This window comes from Canis lupus, chromosome 1, assembly GCF_048164855.1.
Source record: "Canis lupus baileyi chromosome 1, mCanLup2.hap1, whole genome shotgun sequence".
Taxonomy (NCBI): domain Eukaryota; kingdom Metazoa; phylum Chordata; class Mammalia; order Carnivora; family Canidae; genus Canis; species Canis lupus.
Window position 1 is genome coordinate 117,408,461 of NC_132838.1, and position 19,244 is coordinate 117,427,704.

The 19,244-nt window shown below is 49.1% G+C and overlaps 1 protein-coding gene and 1 long non-coding RNA gene across 19 annotated transcripts; one reads left to right on the forward strand and one right to left on the reverse strand.

The window, feature by feature from the left end:
- Positions 1 to 83: 83 nt before the first annotated feature.
- On the reverse strand, positions 84 to 9,408 carry ZBTB32 (zinc finger and BTB domain containing 32). Of its 18 annotated transcripts, XM_072780438.1 has the most exons (7): positions 9,295 to 9,403; positions 4,442 to 4,946; positions 1,615 to 1,662; positions 1,285 to 1,358; positions 1,113 to 1,181; positions 831 to 992; positions 84 to 647 (listed from the first exon to the last, which is right to left on the reverse strand). In XM_072780438.1, exons 2-7 carry the CDS (start codon positions 4,474 to 4,476, stop codon positions 373 to 375), a joined length of 663 nt encoding a protein of 220 aa, XP_072636539.1. In that variant the 5' UTR covers positions 4,477 to 4,946; positions 9,295 to 9,403; the 3' UTR covers positions 84 to 372. The 18 variants fall into 18 exon arrangements, with proteins under 18 accessions (XP_072636539.1, XP_072636589.1, XP_072636597.1 ...); XM_072780488.1 differs by lacking the exon at positions 4,442 to 4,946 and having other exon boundaries at positions 1,113 to 1,209; positions 9,295 to 9,408; XM_072780496.1 differs by lacking the exon at positions 4,442 to 4,946 and having other exon boundaries at positions 1,113 to 1,209; positions 1,285 to 1,419; positions 9,295 to 9,408.
- Positions 9,409 to 9,596: 188 nt separating this feature from the next.
- On the forward strand, positions 9,597 to 13,491 carry LOC140606738 (uncharacterized). The gene is made up of 2 exons (XR_012009018.1): positions 9,597 to 10,719; positions 11,336 to 13,491. It is a non-coding gene; the product is annotated as an uncharacterized lncRNA (long non-coding RNA).
- Positions 13,492 to 19,244: the final 5,753 nt, after the last annotated feature.

Consider the following 19,244-nt stretch of genomic DNA (forward strand, 5'->3'; position numbering starts at 1 on the left):
ACGGCCACCAGGGGCCGCCACAGGACAAGGGGCAAGGCTGCCCTCCTTCCCTCGCTGCTCACAGACTAAAGTCTGGACTCGGCTTCTGATCGTGAGAGGAGGGCACAGGAAACTTTATTTTGATGATGAATCACCAGCCCCCGCACAGTTAATTTTCACTCGTGCAAGCTTTACTGCCCACACCCCACACGGGCTCGCTGGCCCAGACTTCTGGGGCCTGCGGTCATCTGGGAGGCGGCTTTCAGCGCCTTTCTTGCGGTGCTTCTTGGAGCCAAATTTGCTAGGCTGCCGTGACTGCGGTGCTGGGTCAGAAGCCTAGTCAGCCCATCAGCCCGTCTTTCATTCTTTAAGCCAAAGAAGCTGCCAACACCATCAAGTGGTGGAGCAAGGGGACCTACAGGGAGAGGTCGAGGCCCGGGACGGCCTGGAAGAGGAGTAGAGGAAGGTGGAGCGAATGGTCCATCCAGGTGGGAGCTGGCTGGGCGAGTGGCCACGCATGTGCGCCTGCATGGAGGCCAGGCTGGGGCAGCCGGCCCGGCACAGAGGGCAGCGGTAGGGTGCGGCCCCATGCGTGCGCAGGTGCTTGGTCATGGCTGAGAAGTCCCGGGAGCGCTGGGGGCAGAGGCTACAGGAGAAGGGCTTCTCTCCTAGGGCAGGTGGAAGGGGAGGCCAGTGAAAGAAAGAAGGGGATGAAGGCTGGCCTAGGGACGGATCTGGGCGACTGGGCAAGGGAATTGTGTGGGAGCCAAGCACGCAGAGAAGAACTCAGGAGCAAACAGACCGGAGTTTGGAAAGGAGCAGATAATTCGCACTGGGCAGGGAGCCCCTACCTGTGTGGACTCGGTAGTGCGTCTCCATCTGATGCTTGAGTGAGAACCTTTTTCCACAGACAGAACAAGAATGGGGCCTGGACCGAGCAGGTGGGGGTGGGGGAGGTTGTTGGCGTGATGGGCCTGCTGTACTCACATGACCCACACAGGTGGCAAGTGGACCTGTGGGGACAGAGAAAGCAAAGGTGGGCAGGACTGGGAATCTGAGAGCTGGACTACTGGTACTCCCAGACCTCAGGAACTACAGTGGGGCTGAGGCAAAAGAGCCCTCACCCTACTCACCTGTGTGCCTCTGATCAGACTCTTCCATCTCCCCAGGGCTGAGTTTTGTGGGGCACTGGGGGAGGGAACCTGGAGAGGGCAGAGTGAAGTAGGTTCCCTACTCAAGCTGGACTCCTGGAGTCCCAGACTCAGGAAAGAGACCAGAATTTGTACAGGGCACTGAGGGGCTTACCTGGGGCAGGACTGGAGGAGCCCAACTGGTTCTGGTTCCAGAGACCTTTCTCGAGGTTCAGGGACAGTGGGATCCTGGGGATACGGTGGGGAAGAGTTAACCTTGGCAAAACCTGGGATCCTGGCCAGACCCTTCCTGGAGAGGGAGATGTCATGAGTCCTCCTCAGAGGCTGGGCTTTGACTTCCCCTGTGATGGAAGCTTCTTGTCCTATCACCAGCTCAGGAAATGTATAGTAGAGATTAGAGATGTGGTGCCCTCCTACCCACTGCTGCCTATCCTGAGCCACTCCCTCCCAGCCAAGGAGGTCTTCCGTTAGGCTCTTTACTCACCTCTGGTCCTGTGGCCAGACCTCCTGCCAGGCTCCAGTGATGGCGGTGCTATGGGAGAAGGGAGTGCCGTATCTGGGTGGCAACAGCAGGATGCTCCACAGGGCAGGCTGGCCCTCCCCCAACCAAGGGGCCTCAGCCCACCAGGGCCTAGGAACGACGCTGCTTTGGAGGCAACCTGGTGGGGGGAAGGGGCCAGGGAACTCCCGCAGACTTTCCTCAGAGCCCCCTGGACTCTCCGTCACCCACATAATTACTTCTTGTTTTCCATCTGTTCCACCATGGCCAACAGGGGATTGCTTGAATTTCTCCTTTGATCTCATCTGCTCCCTCGAACCCTCCTGCATTGCCTCTGCTCTCTCCGGCCTCTCTCTTTGTGGCCTTTGCTCATGCAGTGCCTCTTGTTCTCTCCAACCAGCTCTAACAAATTTCTCTGGTCTTTGATTTCCATGTCCCTCCAATCCTCTCTCAGAACCCCTTATAGGTTTCTCTGGCTCCTCCTGATGTTCCTTGAGTCCTGTACCCAGTTCTCTAGCCCTGTCCTGTCGAGCTCTCCTGCATGCCTCTTCCAGGGACTGCACCCCCAAAGTTCTGGCTGCTTCCTCAAGGGGTCCCAGTTCCCCAGGTTGCAGCTCTACACTCTCCCCATAAACAAAGTACAGAAGCTGGGCAAAGGTAGAAGGGCTGATGCCTTTGACCAGAGCCCAGCGGCCCCTGCGGCCCAGCTGCTGGCTCACGCCTGCCAGCACCAGGCTGTGGGCAGGGAATTCTTGGCTCCCCACAGTGATCAAGGTATCACATAGTGCTGGCCGGAGCCTGGCTGCTAGCCGTACCAGTCGATCAGAGCAATAGGGGCTAGGCAGTCTTGTCGGGCACAGGGGCATTGTGCCTTGCCTGGGTACCAATCTCAGAAGATCTGAAAGAAAGGCCATAGTGTGGGGTCCATGGTGGAAAGGGGAGGGAGGAACAGCATATTCTCAAGCCTGTGGAGGTGAGGGGAGAAAGAATGAGTTGCTGGTTCAGAGCTCTCTCTGTCCTGAATGGAACAAATAAACTAACCCAAAAGAGGACCTGAGCTTATCCAGAATCATAACGGAGCTGAGGGTGGAGGTGTCAGGAGAATGGAAATTAGACCATATTCAGGACTTAGAGAGTAAGGACCAGGCAGTTAACGACCACATCAAATAGTGAGTTTAAGGCTAGTATAGATGGGTCCCGCCAGTCTCTGACTTAAAAGAGAGCAGACGCTGATACTTCTGCTATTCTAAGCTCTTCTGCAGGGAAAGACCTTGGAGTGCGCCAGGCTTTCTTCTTTCCAAAGAAATCGCCATAAGACCCCCGTCAGCCCTGGCAGTTAGGGACAGAACAAGACAGAGCTTCATGGGAGAGTTGAGGAAGCTAGTGCCACCTCCACCCCCACCCTATCACATGGAGCTGAGTAGTCTTGAGAGGCAGAAAGGGCAGTAAGACTGAGGTCATGGGTGCAGGAGGGCATGCTCTAAGACACCAATTGGTTATCTCCCTACGGCTGAAACTTCTAGAACATGTCTTCAGAGGAGGACCTAGAAGAAAATCTCATCCAGTGGGTTGAGAGAGCAGGTGCAGAAGCCACAGAAGAGAATGCTCCCAACTCAAGGACAGGGAGAGATTTTGGAGGAGGTTTTGACCCCTTAGGAAGCATGGAAAAAGGAAAATGGGAACTGTAGAAGGGGAGGCTATTTTCTCTCCAGATTAGGATAAGGAGGTGGTTTAATTTTGTTTTTCATAAGCCAAGAGTAAAGAATAGAAAGAGCCAACAAGGCAGAAATTTATCACACATCATAACTACCACAACTGCTTTTAAGAAGAGACCTGGGAACCCAGATATTAACAGACAGCCCTAAGTGTTTCAGTGCCCAGCAGGCATATTCCTCAGTGTGGGCTCACCATGAATAAGGACCCTCGGGGGGAGGATTACTACTTGGATACCTCAGGAAGAAGGCTACAGGCTGGCAGGAAGTGGATAGAAAAAGGGGTATAATGGGAGGAAAGTCTCAGCTGGGGAGAAGCAACCACTCACCGGTTGTAGCTTCCTCCTGGACACCGCATGCTCTGAACTGCTGTTGGGGCTCCTGGGTGCCCCCCCCCCCCCACCCAGAGCTAGCCCCGCCCCTGACCTCACAGTCTTCCATTGGGTGTCCCAAGTATCACTCTGCCACAGTCCCCCAAGGGGGTGTGGTCTTATACCCCTGGCTCTGCTTTACCCCTCCAGGAGAGACCACCTCTACTTCCAGATTCAAGATATTCAGCTCCCTTCCTGCCTCCTTATTTCATTTGTTAACTTCTAGAGTCAAAGAAGTTCATATGAGGGGGTGCCAGGCTGGTTCAGTTTGTAAAGCATGCAACTCTTAATCTCAAGGTTGTAGGTTCAAGTCCCATGCTGGGTGTAGAAATTACTTAAAAAAAAAAAAATCAAGGGATGCCTGGGTGGCTCAGTCAGTTAAGCATCTTCCTTCAGCTCAGGTCATGATCTTGGGGTCCTGGGATGGATCCCCGTGTCTGGCTCCCTGCTTAGTGGGGAGTCTGCTTCTCCCTCTCCCTCTGCCCTTACCCCCCTCCCCAACTCTCACCCCCACTCATGCACATGCGCTCTCTCTCTCTCAAAAAATTAAAATCTTAAGAAAAAATAAAAATCTTTTTAAGAAAAGTTCATCTCACAACAAGAACCTTGGAATAATCAGACCTGCATTTGAGTCTCATTTCTGCATTTATTAGTTGAGACACACTGGGACAAGTCACCTCTCTGAGCCTCAGTTACCTCATCCATGAAATTAGGATAACCTTTGCTTACCTCATTTGGAGGTGAGGGTGAAGATGAAACGACATGATGAATGTGAAAGTGGTTTGTCAGTACATAGCATTGTTCAAAAAATATTAGTTCTGAGATGTGTCAGAGCTCTAGCAGCTGGAAGCTGTTTCTATTACCCCAGAAGTAAAAGGGACTGAAACATCTGGATTCCAAGGAGAGAGTGAAGGAGGGCCAAAAGCATGCCTTGTCCTTCCTCTCCCTGATTTAGTACTAGGAAGCCTTAACTGCTCTGTGGAAATGACCCCTATCATCTGGGCCACCACAGGGGACTGAATGTACAAGTGACTCAGATTCTCCCATTAAGCTCTGAAGGGGGCAACCCCAGGAAGGGCCTGCGGTGGTCTTGGAAGAGAAAACTCCCTTTTCTTGGGTTGATGACAAATGACATTTCTCTGAAATCAGGACTCCGGGGTTTCTTTCACTTCCTGCCAAAAGCATCAAGCTCTCAGGAGATTTCCCCCGTGTTCACACTTTAGCGCTGGTTAACCTGGGGAAAGGAGGAGGTCTGAGAGACTCAAATTTCTTTTTCTGGTTTTTATTATTCCATAATCCCTCATCCTTTGGCAGATTTTTCATTCATTCAACAAGTGCCGAGAAATCATTTATGATATGTTCCTGGTATATCATGTATGCCCAGTAAATAACAGGAAGGTAAATCAGGCTGTGGTAGACTGTTCTGGTGACCTGACCCAGTCTGGTTCACCATAGACTTTTCCCTCAGATCCTAGTGCCCTCCTAGACCCAAATATTATGTCTCTAACTCCCATTTCTTCCTTTGGCCCCAGGACCCCAAAATGTTGACAGCCTTCTACTTTCTCCTTCCAGACCAAACATGCCTTCCCTCTACCTCTCATTCTAGCTTGGGTATAGGCAGATGTTAACCCTTCCTAGATCAGACAGGGTGTGCCAATGGGTGGGGCTGGTGGAGGGGCAATAATAGGGTGGGGAGAGGGGAAGATGAGTCAAACTGAAAGGGAAAATGCAAATGGACAGGCTGTATTCATGTGCTACTCTGAACGTTAAATATTTTCCATTTCTGAGCTTTCTAACTCCTTGTACCACCACACCCAGGGACTCACAAGGCACTCATATAAAAGACACTTGGCCTTGGGGCACCTGGGTGGCTCAGTGGTTGAGCAGCTGCCTTTGGCTCAGGGTGTGATCCCGGGGTCCTGAGATTGAGTCCCACATAGGGCTCCCCAGAGGGAGCCTGCTTTTCCCTCTGTGTCTTTCATGAATAGATATATAAAATCTTAAAAACAAAAGAACAAAAAAAGACACTTGGCCTGGACATATAAAAGCACCGATCCCTGATACGTATGTATACAGAGAAAAAGACCCTTTCTTCAACACAGTAATACAGTCCCTGAGGATATGGAATAAGTGGGGAAAGCCATGAAAGAGAAACCCAAGTGTAAAAGAAAAGGTACAGGGGTCTAGAAGACAACATCATCACTCAGTAGCCTTGCCTCCCAGCCCCACTTCAGTGCCTGTGACTCAGCTCCCCCACTGGTATGATTTGCTCATTGATGATCAAGAATGTTGGAAAGTGAGCACCTAGGTGATTCAGTCAGTTAATTGTCTGCCTTTGGCTCAGGTCATGATCTTGAGGTCCTAGGATTGAGTCCCGCCTCGGGCTCCCTGCTCAGGGGGGACTGCTTCTCCCTCTCCCTCTGCCCTTCCCCTCTGCTCGTGCTCCCTTTCAAATAAATAAAAAATCTTAAAAAAAAAATGTTGGAAACTGTGCTCAAAGGGCAGCATCCTCTGTAAGCCAAGTGTAGTTACAGGAAGAGTCTGCAGGCTTTCAGGAAACCTAACAGGGAGGAGAAAGGGCAAGGGACTCCCCATTCAGTGAACAAAAGCTCCCAAGAATAGGAAACCCTATTTTTGCCTCCTACCTAGTGTCTACCTCACCTAAGGATATTGTTTTAGAGACTGCTTCTTTAGAGGTTCCTCCAGGGCCATCTATCCCTCAGCCCTTAGGCTGGTGACACTGTAGGCCCTTCTCTCTCCCTACATTCTTGACTACATAGTTCAAGCCATCTTGCATTCAGCAGTGACAGCAGAAGTACAAGCAAGTAGCACTTTGACTTGGAAGGGTAGGGACACTGTAACTCTTTTCTATTCCTGAGAAGTCCCCCATCACAGTCTCAAAAACCTTGTCCACCTTCTACTTCCCAGGCTGACTGTAGGAATCACCTGCAGTTGTCTCCTGGGGTGGACTCAGGAAACCATTGATTCTGAGGACACAAACCTGCATCTTGGGAAGGTAGAGTGGATAGGAAAGACTAGATAGGGCATACCTGGAAGAAAGTATGTGGGAAAAAGAGTTGACTTTTGCCCCTCATTCCTAATACTCATATTACTGAATAAAGTTTAATGTCTGGTATTTTTTATTCTCATAGGCTTGACCAGAGCTCCTTCATATGCCCCTGCAGGTACAACTCAGCTTGATATAAAAATGTCAACGCAGCAATACAATTATGGATTCTCCTTAAATATAATTAAAACTAAGCCACAGAATAGGCTGATTAGCGGGGTGATTATTTGTTTTATGACAAATGTTCTCCCTTTATCTCACTTATTTCAGATACTACTTCCAAAGTCAAGTTTAAAAAGATTCAATTTAGAAAAATTATATGAACTTTCCACTTTTTTCAGGAATGCATCTCTTTCTTCAAATCAAAGTGGTTAAAGTCCCCACAGCATTTTATAATGCAGATGAAGACCAATTATCCAAATCTTACCTAAACTTTCAAATGCCCACTCTTTCTAGTGAAGTACATCCAACACATACCGATACATACCACGGAGTAAATTAGTTTCTTTCTTCCCCTCAATCTGTATTTCATATAACTTAAGAACCAGTGTAATTATAGCCAGGTGAGCTGCAGCTAGGTCATAGAGACCCTATCATAGCATATCTTTTGTGGATGAAGTGGAAAAAGAACTAGACTAGAAGTAAAACAATTTAGGTTCCACTACATCCTCTCTGTGGGTGGCCTTTCTTTTCAGTCCTAATACGGGGCTAACTCTTCTAAGATCCTCAATTTCCTCACAGGGACTGCTTTCAAGAGCAATACTGAATGCCAATATTGTGTTAAACCTGCTCTGACCCCCTCTGGCTGTGGTCCCCCCTTGGGCCAAGGATCCCAAGAGCATCGAGGAAGGGCCCACTGGGAACATGTGTCCCCCAGTTCTAGGCCATGCTCTGGGAACTTGGAACCCTGGACTTCCTCACCCAAATGGCCTCCTTCCAGGACAGCCCTCAACCCTGGGTCTATATTCAGGAGGGTGAACTGTGAAACCGATACACACACCCCAGGCCCTAGTTGTGTGTGAGGAACAGGTAGACTGAGCTCAGACATGCAGACTAATCTATGAGATGCCTTGAAATGTGCACCAACACCAGGTGTGGGAAGAAAAGGGGAAATTTTCATTTTTAGTCTTGCCTCAGCCCCATGAATAATACAGGAACCAGCTTTATTCCAATGGCTCTTAACATAGGTTAAGGGGATCACCATCCCTTTTAAAATTGTAAGCCACAGAATCAACTCTTTACATCAGAAAATTGTGGATACTCATACAAGGGATTCACAGGCTGGAGTCAGTCCTTGGACAGGTTAGATACTCCTTGTTTATCCTTGTGGCTGCTTTGCATGCCCCCCCCCCGCAAATACAACATGCATATAGTTTTTCTTGTGATTTCCAGGAGCTCCAAAACCCTTAAATCCACTCATAGACCACTCCCCCTTGCACCCCCCTACCCAAGGTTTAAGAATTCTGGGTGTACATGAAAACACTCTGAAAGCTTCAATACCACATAGAACTTGTCCAGCTGAGTGAAATTAGATATCAACACCCTGTCCCATAAGAATTAAAAAAAAAAATCTTCCGTAATGACAAGCTGGGTGATTTCCTAAGGAGCAGGAAATCTCACACACCTCTTCCTGTGCTCTAGGACAAGATCCATCTTCCCTATGCATCTGGCTCCATTCTTACAGCCTGGTATCTTCTGAGAATGACCAGGGTTTCAGAAAGAGCAGACCAAAAGGCCCTAATATGACCCAATCCTGGTTTTTTTTAGAGCCACACGGCAATAATATTTCATGGAGGGCAAACAACCTGAGATTCAGAAACTCCCTCCTCAAGAACCTCCAGAAGACCTTGGGCCTAACCTCCTGGCCAAGTTGTCTATCCTGGACCTGATAGTGGAAAATCTGCACCTCAACCTAGAGTCCAGCGACCCCCAAAACCTTGCAGCTGCATGTTCTTAGCACAGCCTGGGTGCAATGGCTGTTGACAACTGCCCATTGGACTTCCAATCTCGACAACTCTCTCAGCCCAGGCTGGATCCAAAGACCCCAGAAAATCTCCCAAGAGCACACTAGTTTCATCTTTTGGCCAGTAATGCCCCGCCCCCCCCCCCATAACCTCTGGAGAGTCACAGGCCTCCCCTTCCAGTCACCACATCCAGACTCAGGCCAGAGACCTCAGGCAACCTGTCACCGATCAGAGGCCATACCTCACCGCCAACGAAGCCACGCAGAGCTCCAAGGGCCTCCCACGGCCACACAATACACTTCCAAATCAAGTCAGCCTCAGGGACTGTGGACCAACCCAGGGCATGTTGGCCTCTGCCCCAGCCCGGGTCCAAAGGTGCCTGCCCAGGAGGCCCCACTGCCATCCTCGCCAGGACAAAGGGAGTCCCCGGGGACTAGAGTCCTCAACTCTCGCTTCTCAACCCTCACGACGACCGCTCCGGCCCTCCCACCCCAGCTTGGCTTGGGCCAGTCCCAGGCCTGAAGAAGCGTAAGAGAAACCATGGCACTCACCGACTCGGGCCCTGTGCCTCCTCCCACAGTCACATACACCGAGGGCGGCTCTAGCTCGAGTGGCCGTTGGGGAGCGGCGAGTGGGGAGCGGCGCGAGGCCCGGAGCTCGAGGCCCTGCGCGTGCACAGCTCGCGGGTCGCGCCTGGTTTCCGCCGCGGACGCCGATTGGCTGCCGCCGGCCGCCTCCTGCTGAGCATGCCCAGCATCCTCGGAGGCACCTCGGACAGCTCCCCGTGCTCCGCCCCCGCCCCCGCCCCCGCCCCGCTCCCCCCGCCGATTGGCTGCGGAGCTCCCTCCCGCCCCCCTGGCTCTGCCGAGGGGCGGGGCCTTGAGTCCGATGGGGATGGGTCGGTGGGCTTGGGTTTCAGGTCTCTGAGGCGGAGGTCTCACCCTCCAGCCTGTCCCCTCCCCTGCTGAGCGGCTGCGGAGTTTGCCCCTTCCCACCCTCTCTCTGGAAAGACTTGGCCCGGAACCTCCTTGGCCTCAATAGTCTTGGAAGCTGCCTCCGCAAGGGCTCAGGATTCAACGGCCTTCTTGCTTCTGTCTTGGCACCCTGACGAGCTCTGTTACACACCCTCTCACCTCTCTCTCAACCCCTGACAGTCTATGCAGTGTGTGTCTGTGATTGGTCGGGAGGCCCTCGAGAGTCGGCCAGGCTTCGGGGTGCCTGTGGGCAGCTCCCCTTTCCCGCCTCTTGTCCTGCCCACCACTGATTGGTTGCAGAACGCACCCCGCCTCACCTGGAAGTATGCGGGGACGAGGAAGGCGCAAGAGGGGGCAGTGCCTTGACCCGCGATTGGTCTAGATGCTCGCGCTTCAAATGCTCATTGCCTGTCAGCTGAGCCAGGGATAACTGCGTACTTCACGTACTAGCCACCCCCCCCCCCGCCACACACACACACACACACACACACACACACACACACACACGTGGAGAGGATGGCCCATTGCTCCGCCCCGCCATGAACCGGCCAGGGCTAAGAGCTCAGCCAGCTGGCTTCCCATTCATGCCGGGTTTGGTGCGGACAGGCGGCGAGCTCGCGGCGCGCGGGGCAGGGAGCAGCCCCCGAGCCGGGCTGCGGCGGCGCTGCTGATTGGCTGGCCGCTCTCTCTTCCAAGGGCTTTGGGTTCGCGCTCGGACACAACCAATGAGGAGCGAGGGCGCTTTAAGGAGGCGGGCGTTGCTCGACCGCTTCCACTTCTGATTGGCCCAGGGGCTTGCTTGATTGATCCGAAGGCCGGGAGGCGGGAGCCCAGGCCAACGGCTTCAAGCGGCGGTTGGCTTTCGCTCCCTGCGCTTCAAGCGGCTCAGCTCCGGGGCTTGCTGGAGTGTTTTCTGGCGCCCACCACCCCGCAGCTAGCTGAGGAGCTGGGGACGAAGGACGGGCGCTGGGGGACCCTCCAGAGGGGGGCCTGGGACAGCAGGTGCAGACGAAAGTCGGGACGGAGACTGGCCAGCGGGTGGGAGCAAACCCCTCCAGAAGCAGGAGCAGGCAGGCGGGTGCTGTGGCAATCGTAACCAGAGCTCCCGCTCCCGAACCCTTCCGCTGGGCCGCCTTGTGTGCACCATCTCCTTGGCTCCTTCTGGAACCCAGCGAGGGAGCCGATTCCCCGCTGGTTAACGCCCGAGGCTGACTTGTCTCACGTCCTGGCGGGAACAGGCGTTGCTGGGGCTCTGATGAAGGAGGGTTGATCTTGCAGGTGTGGGGTGGGGCCTGATGTGATCACGTGGCCCTGGTTTACCTCATCTACAAATGAGGGTTTTTTTTTTTTTTTTTTTTTGAGGGGGGGTGTTTTGGACTTGAATCTGATCCTGAAGGCTTCCCTCCGTGCATATTTTCAAGACCTCAAACTTTTTTGGGCAAATGCATTTGCATTCCAGAAAAGGGTATTTTTTAAAATTATCCTCATCAGATCTTTGCCACTTATTGGCCACTTACACTGAACCAGGCCAGTTTTAAGTGCTTTGCATGCATCATCTAATGGAATTCTTATAACCAGCCCTATTGGACACTTAACTGCGATTATCCTCACTTCACAGATAAACGAATTGAGTTTGGGAGAAGAAATTGATTTCCCTTAAATCTCACCAGGAGTAATTGTCAGAGCTGGAATTTGAGCGAGGCCTGCTGCCGCCTGACTCCAGAGCCTAAGCTCCTAACTCTTGGTATATACTGTCCCCCATCCTAACAGCTATAGGATCCAGAGTGTGGGCACACATGGTCCTGGGAAATCCTCATAGCCATCCCAGGAATATGAATGGTGACAACACCCGTTGGAGCAGACGACCAAGTCTCCTAGAGCAGAAGACACTCAGCTCACATAGCTGGTCTGTGACTAAGAATATCACATAAATTGAATCTGAACTCACATTCTTAATCAACACTAGTCTCTTCCCATTTGACAGAGAAACAGGTCCTGAGGAGAAATCAGAGCTGGAATTCAGACCCAGGTCTATCAGAAGCCCCCACCCACCCACCCACACCGGAACCATGTTGCCTCCAGGAAGTAATTGTCTAGTAGATCCTGGGCTGGGTCAGGTGGGGAGTCCTCTCACCCAGCCAACCCTGTCTACAAACAATGACTTCATCTGGTCCCAACTTTGGCTCTAAAGGTGGTTGAGAGTGTATTTCACAGCCCCAGAACTTTGGGGGCCTTTTCACTTAAAAGCTCTAATCAATGCTACAATTTACTGAGCCATTTTTATGACCCAGACAAGGTAGGCATTCTGTATGCATCATCTCACTGAATCCCTATAATAATTCTAGAACATAGGGACTGTTACTGTCCCTATTTTACAGGTGAGGAAACTGAGACCCAGGGAAGGATGTAACATTCCTACGTTTACCAAGCTGAAAGGTGGAAACTTGATGGGAACTCAGAGAACCTGACTGTAGAGCCCTCAAATCTAACTATCTAGCATGTGCAAGCATAAAAAGGTGGAGTGAGCCAGGTGGAGTCTGGGCTCTGGCAAGATGGACTAGAAGGGTTGTCTGCTTGGTTCCAGGGGTTGGACTGTAAGATTAGAGGAGTCAAATGTCTGAAGGGAGTAGAGAAATGACTATTGCTTGTTGAGCAATGCTCCCCCCACCCCCGCCCCTAGTGCCAGACACTGTGTTAACTAAGCTACAATATATGTTGAGAAGCAGGGAGCTTTGTGGTTTCTTAACCGCACTAGACCCAAACTGCCTGGATTCCTATCCTGGCCCTGCTGCTTTCTAGTGTGAGACCTTTAGCAAGTTACTTAACCTCTCTTGGCCTCAATGTCTTCATCTGTAAAACGGGGGAAATGACAGTAAACACATTTCAGGACTATTGAGCGGATTCATAGAACAGTAGCATGCTACTCTTTTTGTCTCCAGTGCCCTGAAACTGAACTGCTTTCTTGCAATCACCATCACTCCTTCTTGACTTTGGCATAAACACTGAAAATTAAGGCTGTTATTTGCAATGGAAAATTCTGGGCAAGGTGTGTTCCCAAAAGAGATAGCAAGTGCAAAGGTTCTGAGACAGGCATGGACTTAATATGTTTGAGATACAGCAAGTAGTCTGGCTAGAGCTAAGCAGATGACTAAGACTCAGGAGCGCAGTTCAACTGCACAGGTGTTCAGAACAGATGTAAAAATGATCCTGTACTTTATGCTTGTTAGAGCATAAAAGACTTTCCCTCAAGCTTTGATCTCTGGAGAAACACAAGGCCATGATTACTTTTGAGGTTTCGGTATCCAAAGTTGCTCAGGAATTTAGAGATGAAGCTTAGAACTCAAGCCTTCTTGGGGTGCCTGGGTAGCTCAGTGGTTGAGCAGACTTTGGCTCAGGGTGTGATCCTGGAGTCCTGGGATCAAGTCCCACATTGGGCTCCCCAGTGGGAGCCTGGTTCTACCTTGCCTATGTCTCTGCCTCTCTGTGTCTCTCATGAATAAATAACTCTTAAAAAACAACAACCTTCAAGCCTTCTTGCTCTCCATCCAGGGCTTGTATGTGGGGATCAGGAGACTTGCATTCACTCAAATATTTACTAAACTCTTGACAGCATATGCCAACTGTGCTGAGCCCTGGAGAAGACTCAGCCCCTTTGAAATCTTTAGATTCAAAGATGTAACCTTCTAGAAAGGAATTAGATCTCAAAACATATCCTTCCAAAAAAAAAAAAAAAACATATCCTTCCAGAACCAAGTGAAAAATATAGCAACTAAAGCCCAGAAGGAGCACTTAAACCTGGGGTGGGAAAGGAAGAAAAGTGAACAAAGACTTTCCAGAGAGGGTAGTGGCACCTGAGTATATATTTTTGGGGTACTGTTATGTGCTAGGCACGGTTCTTGGTACAAAGTATATGCTGGCAAGAAGAGACCAAATGTATGTGTGCTTGGGCTGCTGTAACAAAATTCTGTAGATGGCATAGTTTAAACAACAGACATTTATTTCTCATGGTTCTGGAGGCTGGAAGCCCAAGATCAAATGGCCAGCAGAGGATTTACCCCAAAGATACAGATTCAGTGAAACGCCGGGACACCTGCACCCCGATGTTTCTAGCAGCAATGTCCACAATAGCCAAACTGTGGAAGGAGCCTCGGTGTCCATCGAAAGATGAGTGGATAAAGAAGCTGTGGTCTATGTATACAATGAAATATTCCTCAGCCATTAGAAATGACAAATACCCACCATTTGCTTCAATGTGGTTGGAACTGGAGGGTATTATGCTGAGTGAAGTAAGTCAGTCGGAGAAGGACAAACCTATGTTCTCATTCATGTGGGGAATATAAATAATAGTGAAAGGGAATAGAAGGGAAAGGAGAAGAAATGTGTGGGAAATATCAGAAAGGGAGACAGAACATGAGAGACTCCTAACTCTGGGAAACGAACTAGGGGCGTTGGAAGGGGAGGAGGGTGGAGGGTGGGGGTGACTGGGTGGTGGGCACTGAGGGGGACACTTGACGGGATGAGCACTGGGTGTTATTCTGTATGTTGGCAAATTGAACACCAATAAAAAGTTTGTTTGGTTTTTTTTTAATTTTTATTTATTTATGATAGTCACAGAGAGAGAGAGAGAGGCAGAGACACAGGCAGAGGGAGAAGCAGGCTCCATGCACCGGGAGCCTGATGTGGGATTCGATCCCGGGTCTCCAGGATCGTGCCCTGGGCCAAAGGCAGGCGCCAAACCGCTGCGCCACCCAGGGATCCCCTAAAAAGTTTATTAAACAAAAACAAAAACAAAAAAACAAACAAAATGGCCAGCAGAGTTGGTTTCTCTGGAGGCCTCTCTCCTTGGCTTGCAGATGGCTGCCCTCTCACATGGCCTTTCCCTTGTGCATGCACACTCCTTGGGTCTCTGCTGAGGTGCTACAGGGTGAATGTTGGCATCAATTCGTATATTGAATCCTAATCCCCAGTATGCTGATATTTGGAGATGGGGCCTTTGGGGGGGTGATTAGGTCATAAGGCTGGAGCCTTTATGAATAGGAGCCTTACAAAAAGGCCCCAGAGAACTCCCTGGCCCCTTCCATCATGTGATGTTACAGTAAGAAGACAGTTGTCTGTGAACCAGAAAGTAGGTTCTCACCAGATACCAAATCTGACAGTGCCTTGATCTGGGTGGGACATCCCAGCCTCCAGAACTGTGAGCGCCAGAAAAATAGATCTTTGTTGTTTATAATCTGCCAGCCCACGGTGATCTATTATAGCAACCTGAGCAGACTAAGACATAAGGACACTAGTCCTATTGGATTAGGGGGCCTCCCTACTCTTAGGACCTCATTTAACCTTAATTACCTCCTCAAAGGCCATATCTCCAAATATAGCCACGTTGAGTTAGAGCTTCAATATATGAATTTTGGAGGGGCCACAATTCAGTCTTTAACACAGAATATCTACCATTGAGTGGCTCACAATCTGGTAAGAAATGTGTATTATTTACTTCAGTGGGAAGGAACACAGAAGAATGGTTAAGATGTTGGCTCTGGAATCAGACTGACAGGTTTGGGTCCTGCCTGTATCATTTATCAACTGTGTGAATTTTCTTCTCCTTTCTGTGCCTTGAAAGAATCAAATGAACAGACGCTCGTGAAATTCTTAGAACAGCCCCGGGCACAGAGCAAGTGCTGATTAAATGTTGGCTCTTGTTATTAGTTGCAAGTAAACTTAAAACTATGCTAAGTGCTCTGAAGAAAAATCATAAGATAGATACTTTAAGAAGTAAAATAGAACTCTAACCTGGCCAGGGTTTTCCAGGAAGGCTTCCTCCCGGAAGCGATGCTTCCACAAAGATTTTATGAATAATTACTAACTTGACTAGGAGAGGGGTGAGTCTTCCAGGCAGTGGGAAAATAGGTTCCAGAGCTCTGGGGTGGGAGGAAGCATGGCCCTAAAGTCCATTGCTGCAGGGATGGAGACAGCAAAGCGAGGAGAAGCAGGGGAAGCAGGGGAAAGTGAGGTTGGATGTGTGGGCAGGGCCTAGCAGGGCATGCTCAGGAGTGCTGGCATTTCCTAAGAACCATACAGAGTCAAGGGAAGAGGCATTTATTTTTTTACAGGAAATAATTTAACCCTTCCTGGGAACACTACAAGTACGACCATGTGAACAAGCTTGGGCTGGCCTGCTGCAGACGCACGGCCCAGTGAAAGCCATTGCCCCAGCCACCTCCACCAATTGCCAGCCAGCCATACACGTGAGGGAAACCACCCTAGACCTGATTGCAGCTGCAAGAGTCAGCCCGGATGAGACCCACAGAAGAACTGTGTGACCGGGCTCAGCCCGGATGGTCCCAAAGAATCAAGAGCTAGAAAATAATCATTATTTTTTAAGTTGCTGTGTTTGGGGTGGTTAAGAAAGTCAACTGACATACCCTGGACCAGAGTAATTTCTAGGCAACAAATATCACTTGCCTTGATTCTGGATCTTGAAAGTTGAAAAGTTCTCCCGTTTCTGATCTTCTTTCTTCGCTCTTCTGGATGAATTTTTATGAGATGAACTTTAATGCCAGGGATCTTTTGATAATTCCCCCCCCCCCCCCATAGGACTGGAAATGGCTGTTGGGAAAAAAAAAAAAAAAAACTTGCTCTGGTTTGCATCTTCCTATTTCCATTTGCAGGGCATCTGAAAAGGCAGTTAATTAAGGGGAGAAATCATGATTCTATTTCGTATTTTCAATACATCTCTTGGGCTAAATGGCGCGTTCCTAGCTGGGCTCAAGAAGGTGTTGGAGTGGCCAACTCCAAAGTGAAGAGTAACAGCCACCTGCTGGTCAGGGCCAGTAGGAACAAGAACAAAGCCCTGCAAGCTGTAGAGAAGCCCCTCCCTTGCAGTGTCCCTCCAGCGCCCCCTACTGACAAGGCCTAACCTCATGCCGGCTGATAAATCCTGAAATTAAGGCGCAACAAATGGATAGCTGGCGCGGTGAGTAGTGGGGTCCTCAAATACTAATAAAAATTATAGCCATGATAATGGCTAACACTGAATTCTCAGAGCACTTTGTGTCATTTATTTCTGAATCATCAGGAGAAAGTTTATAGGGAGAGGGGAGAGTGGTCCTTTCTGCTCCCAGGGTCTCTGTTCCTTCTTCCCTAGGCTCAGAGCCTGAGGCCTTCTGGGCAGCCAACTTTCCCCCCTGGCAGGCCAGGCCCATTGCGTGGAGCCGAATCCATCTCTGTTCCAAGCCAGGCGTGTGCCCCAGGGATGGGCAGTCAGAGCTCTCTCCAACCCCGACACACCGTGCTGGGACAATGGGGCATAATCCAGAGGAGGGACCTTGACACTTCTGGAAATTCAGACATCCAGACAGGATGTGGATGTGGTGCTAAAATTGCTTGCCTCTCTTCACCGCTAGTTTTAAATTTTTATTTTTACATTTTTTCCCCTCGCACTAATTTCCTACTATATATATAATATAATTTTTATATAAATATATATAAAATATTTAAAATATATAAAATATATTTTTAAATAAATATATATTTACAAATATTAAAATAAATATTATATATATATATATATATATATATATATATATATATATATATATTTCCCTTCTTGGTTTTCTTGATCTTCTCTTCCAAAAGGTAAGCTTTTATAAAGGGAGAGATTGAGGTCTGATTTGCTCCCTGCTGGGCCCCCAGATCTAAAACAGTGCCCATGTGAGGTGTGTGCCCATGTTAGGCAAGCAATAAATATTTGAATGAGTCATTTTACTGGAAAGACATTCACAGTTTTACCACCTAGGACAGGGGCAGATGCACCTTGTCTCACCAACATAGCTTCTGGGCCCCAGTCCCTGGGGCTTACAGGTATCCATGAAATTGTCTGCATAAGACTGGTTCTCAGTGGATCTGGACAATTTAGCTCTTATTATTCTAGAGCGCCTTGAATACCCAGGACTTCACATCACCATTCTGGAAGAGTTCCTGTAACAGTGTAAGCTTTTCCATTTAAGAGAGGTTAACCCACATTAGACTGTTGGTGCTCACCCCTAACCCGGGATAAGCAAGGCCACACTGGGGAACCAGCAGCCTCAGTGGCCGGATTTTCCTGAAAGCTGTTCCTGCCTCCAGACCCTTTTAGGAAGTCTGTTCCCTGTTGCCTGCTGTCTCTGATGCTGGACTCTGAGCTCAGTTCAGAGGCGACGACCACTAAAAACTCATTTCTCTACAATGTGTTAAACTATGTACATTAATACTGGCAAAAGAATTTTTGGTAAAAAAAAAAAAAAGAATTTTTGGTAAATTCAGTGAGTTGACCATTTGGTAACATGAACATTTTGTGGGTTGGTTTCTTTCTTTCTTTTTTTTTTTTAATTTTTTTTTTCTTTTTGTGGGTTGGTTTCTAGTGAATTGCCCTGCTTCCTAATTTTCACTCAGTCCTCAGCCATGTGTCATTTCTTTCTGCAGTCCATGCTGAAGACATTTTGAAATTATGCCATCAGATAAAAAATGTCAAATAATGACACCGGTCAGTTAGAACTCTGAAAAAATCAGGATGCAAGCATGAGTATAAATTATTTTTAAAATACCCACCAGTTGCAGAGTAGATAACCATTCCTGAATTAAGGAAAATTACTCATAAAAATAAAAGGACATTTCCCATGCATACAACACCTTTGCTATTTTTGTCTCCTTTTTAGAGTCCTACATATATAGAAACATACGTTCAGTTTTTTCAAATAAACTTTATTTTGGAAGAATTTTAGATTTGCGGAAAAGTTGCAAAGACAGTACAGAGAATTCTTGTGCCCCATTCACCCAGTTTCCCCCAATACTACACAGCCATGATACATTAATCAAAACCAAGAAATTGGAGATACATTCGTTAGATTACTCCTTTCTGCCCCTGGACACCCCCGAGTAAGCATCGTTAAAGTCTCCCCTCCCACCGCCCTCATGTCTAAGAGTCTCCCAAAGAGCCCGAGCAGCTGCGGAAGCTCTTCATCGGAGGTTTGAGCTTCGAAACAATCGATGAGAGTCTGAGGAGCCATTTGAGCAATGGGGGACGCTTCTGGACTGTGTGGTAATGAGAGACCCCAACACCAAGCGCTCCAGAGGCCTTGGGTTGGTCACGCAGGCCACCGTGGAGGAGGTGGACGTGGCCATGAACTCAAGGCCGCACAAGGTGGATGGAAGAGTCGTGGAACCAAAGAGGACTGTCTCCCAGAAGATTCTCAAAGACCCGGTGCCCACTTAACTGTGAAAAAGATTTTTGTTGGTGGCATCAAAGAAGACACTGAAGAACATCATCTAAGAGATTATTTTGAACAGTATGGGAAAATTGAAGTGATTTGAGATCATGGCTGACCGAGGCAGTGGCAAAAAGGGAGGTTTTGCTTTTGTGACCTTTGACGACCAGGACTCTGTAGACAAGATTGTCATTCAAAAATACCACACTGTGAATGGCCACAACTGTGAAGTAAGGAAAGCCCTATCGAAGCAAGAGATGGCTAGTGCTTGGTCCAGCCAAAGAGGCC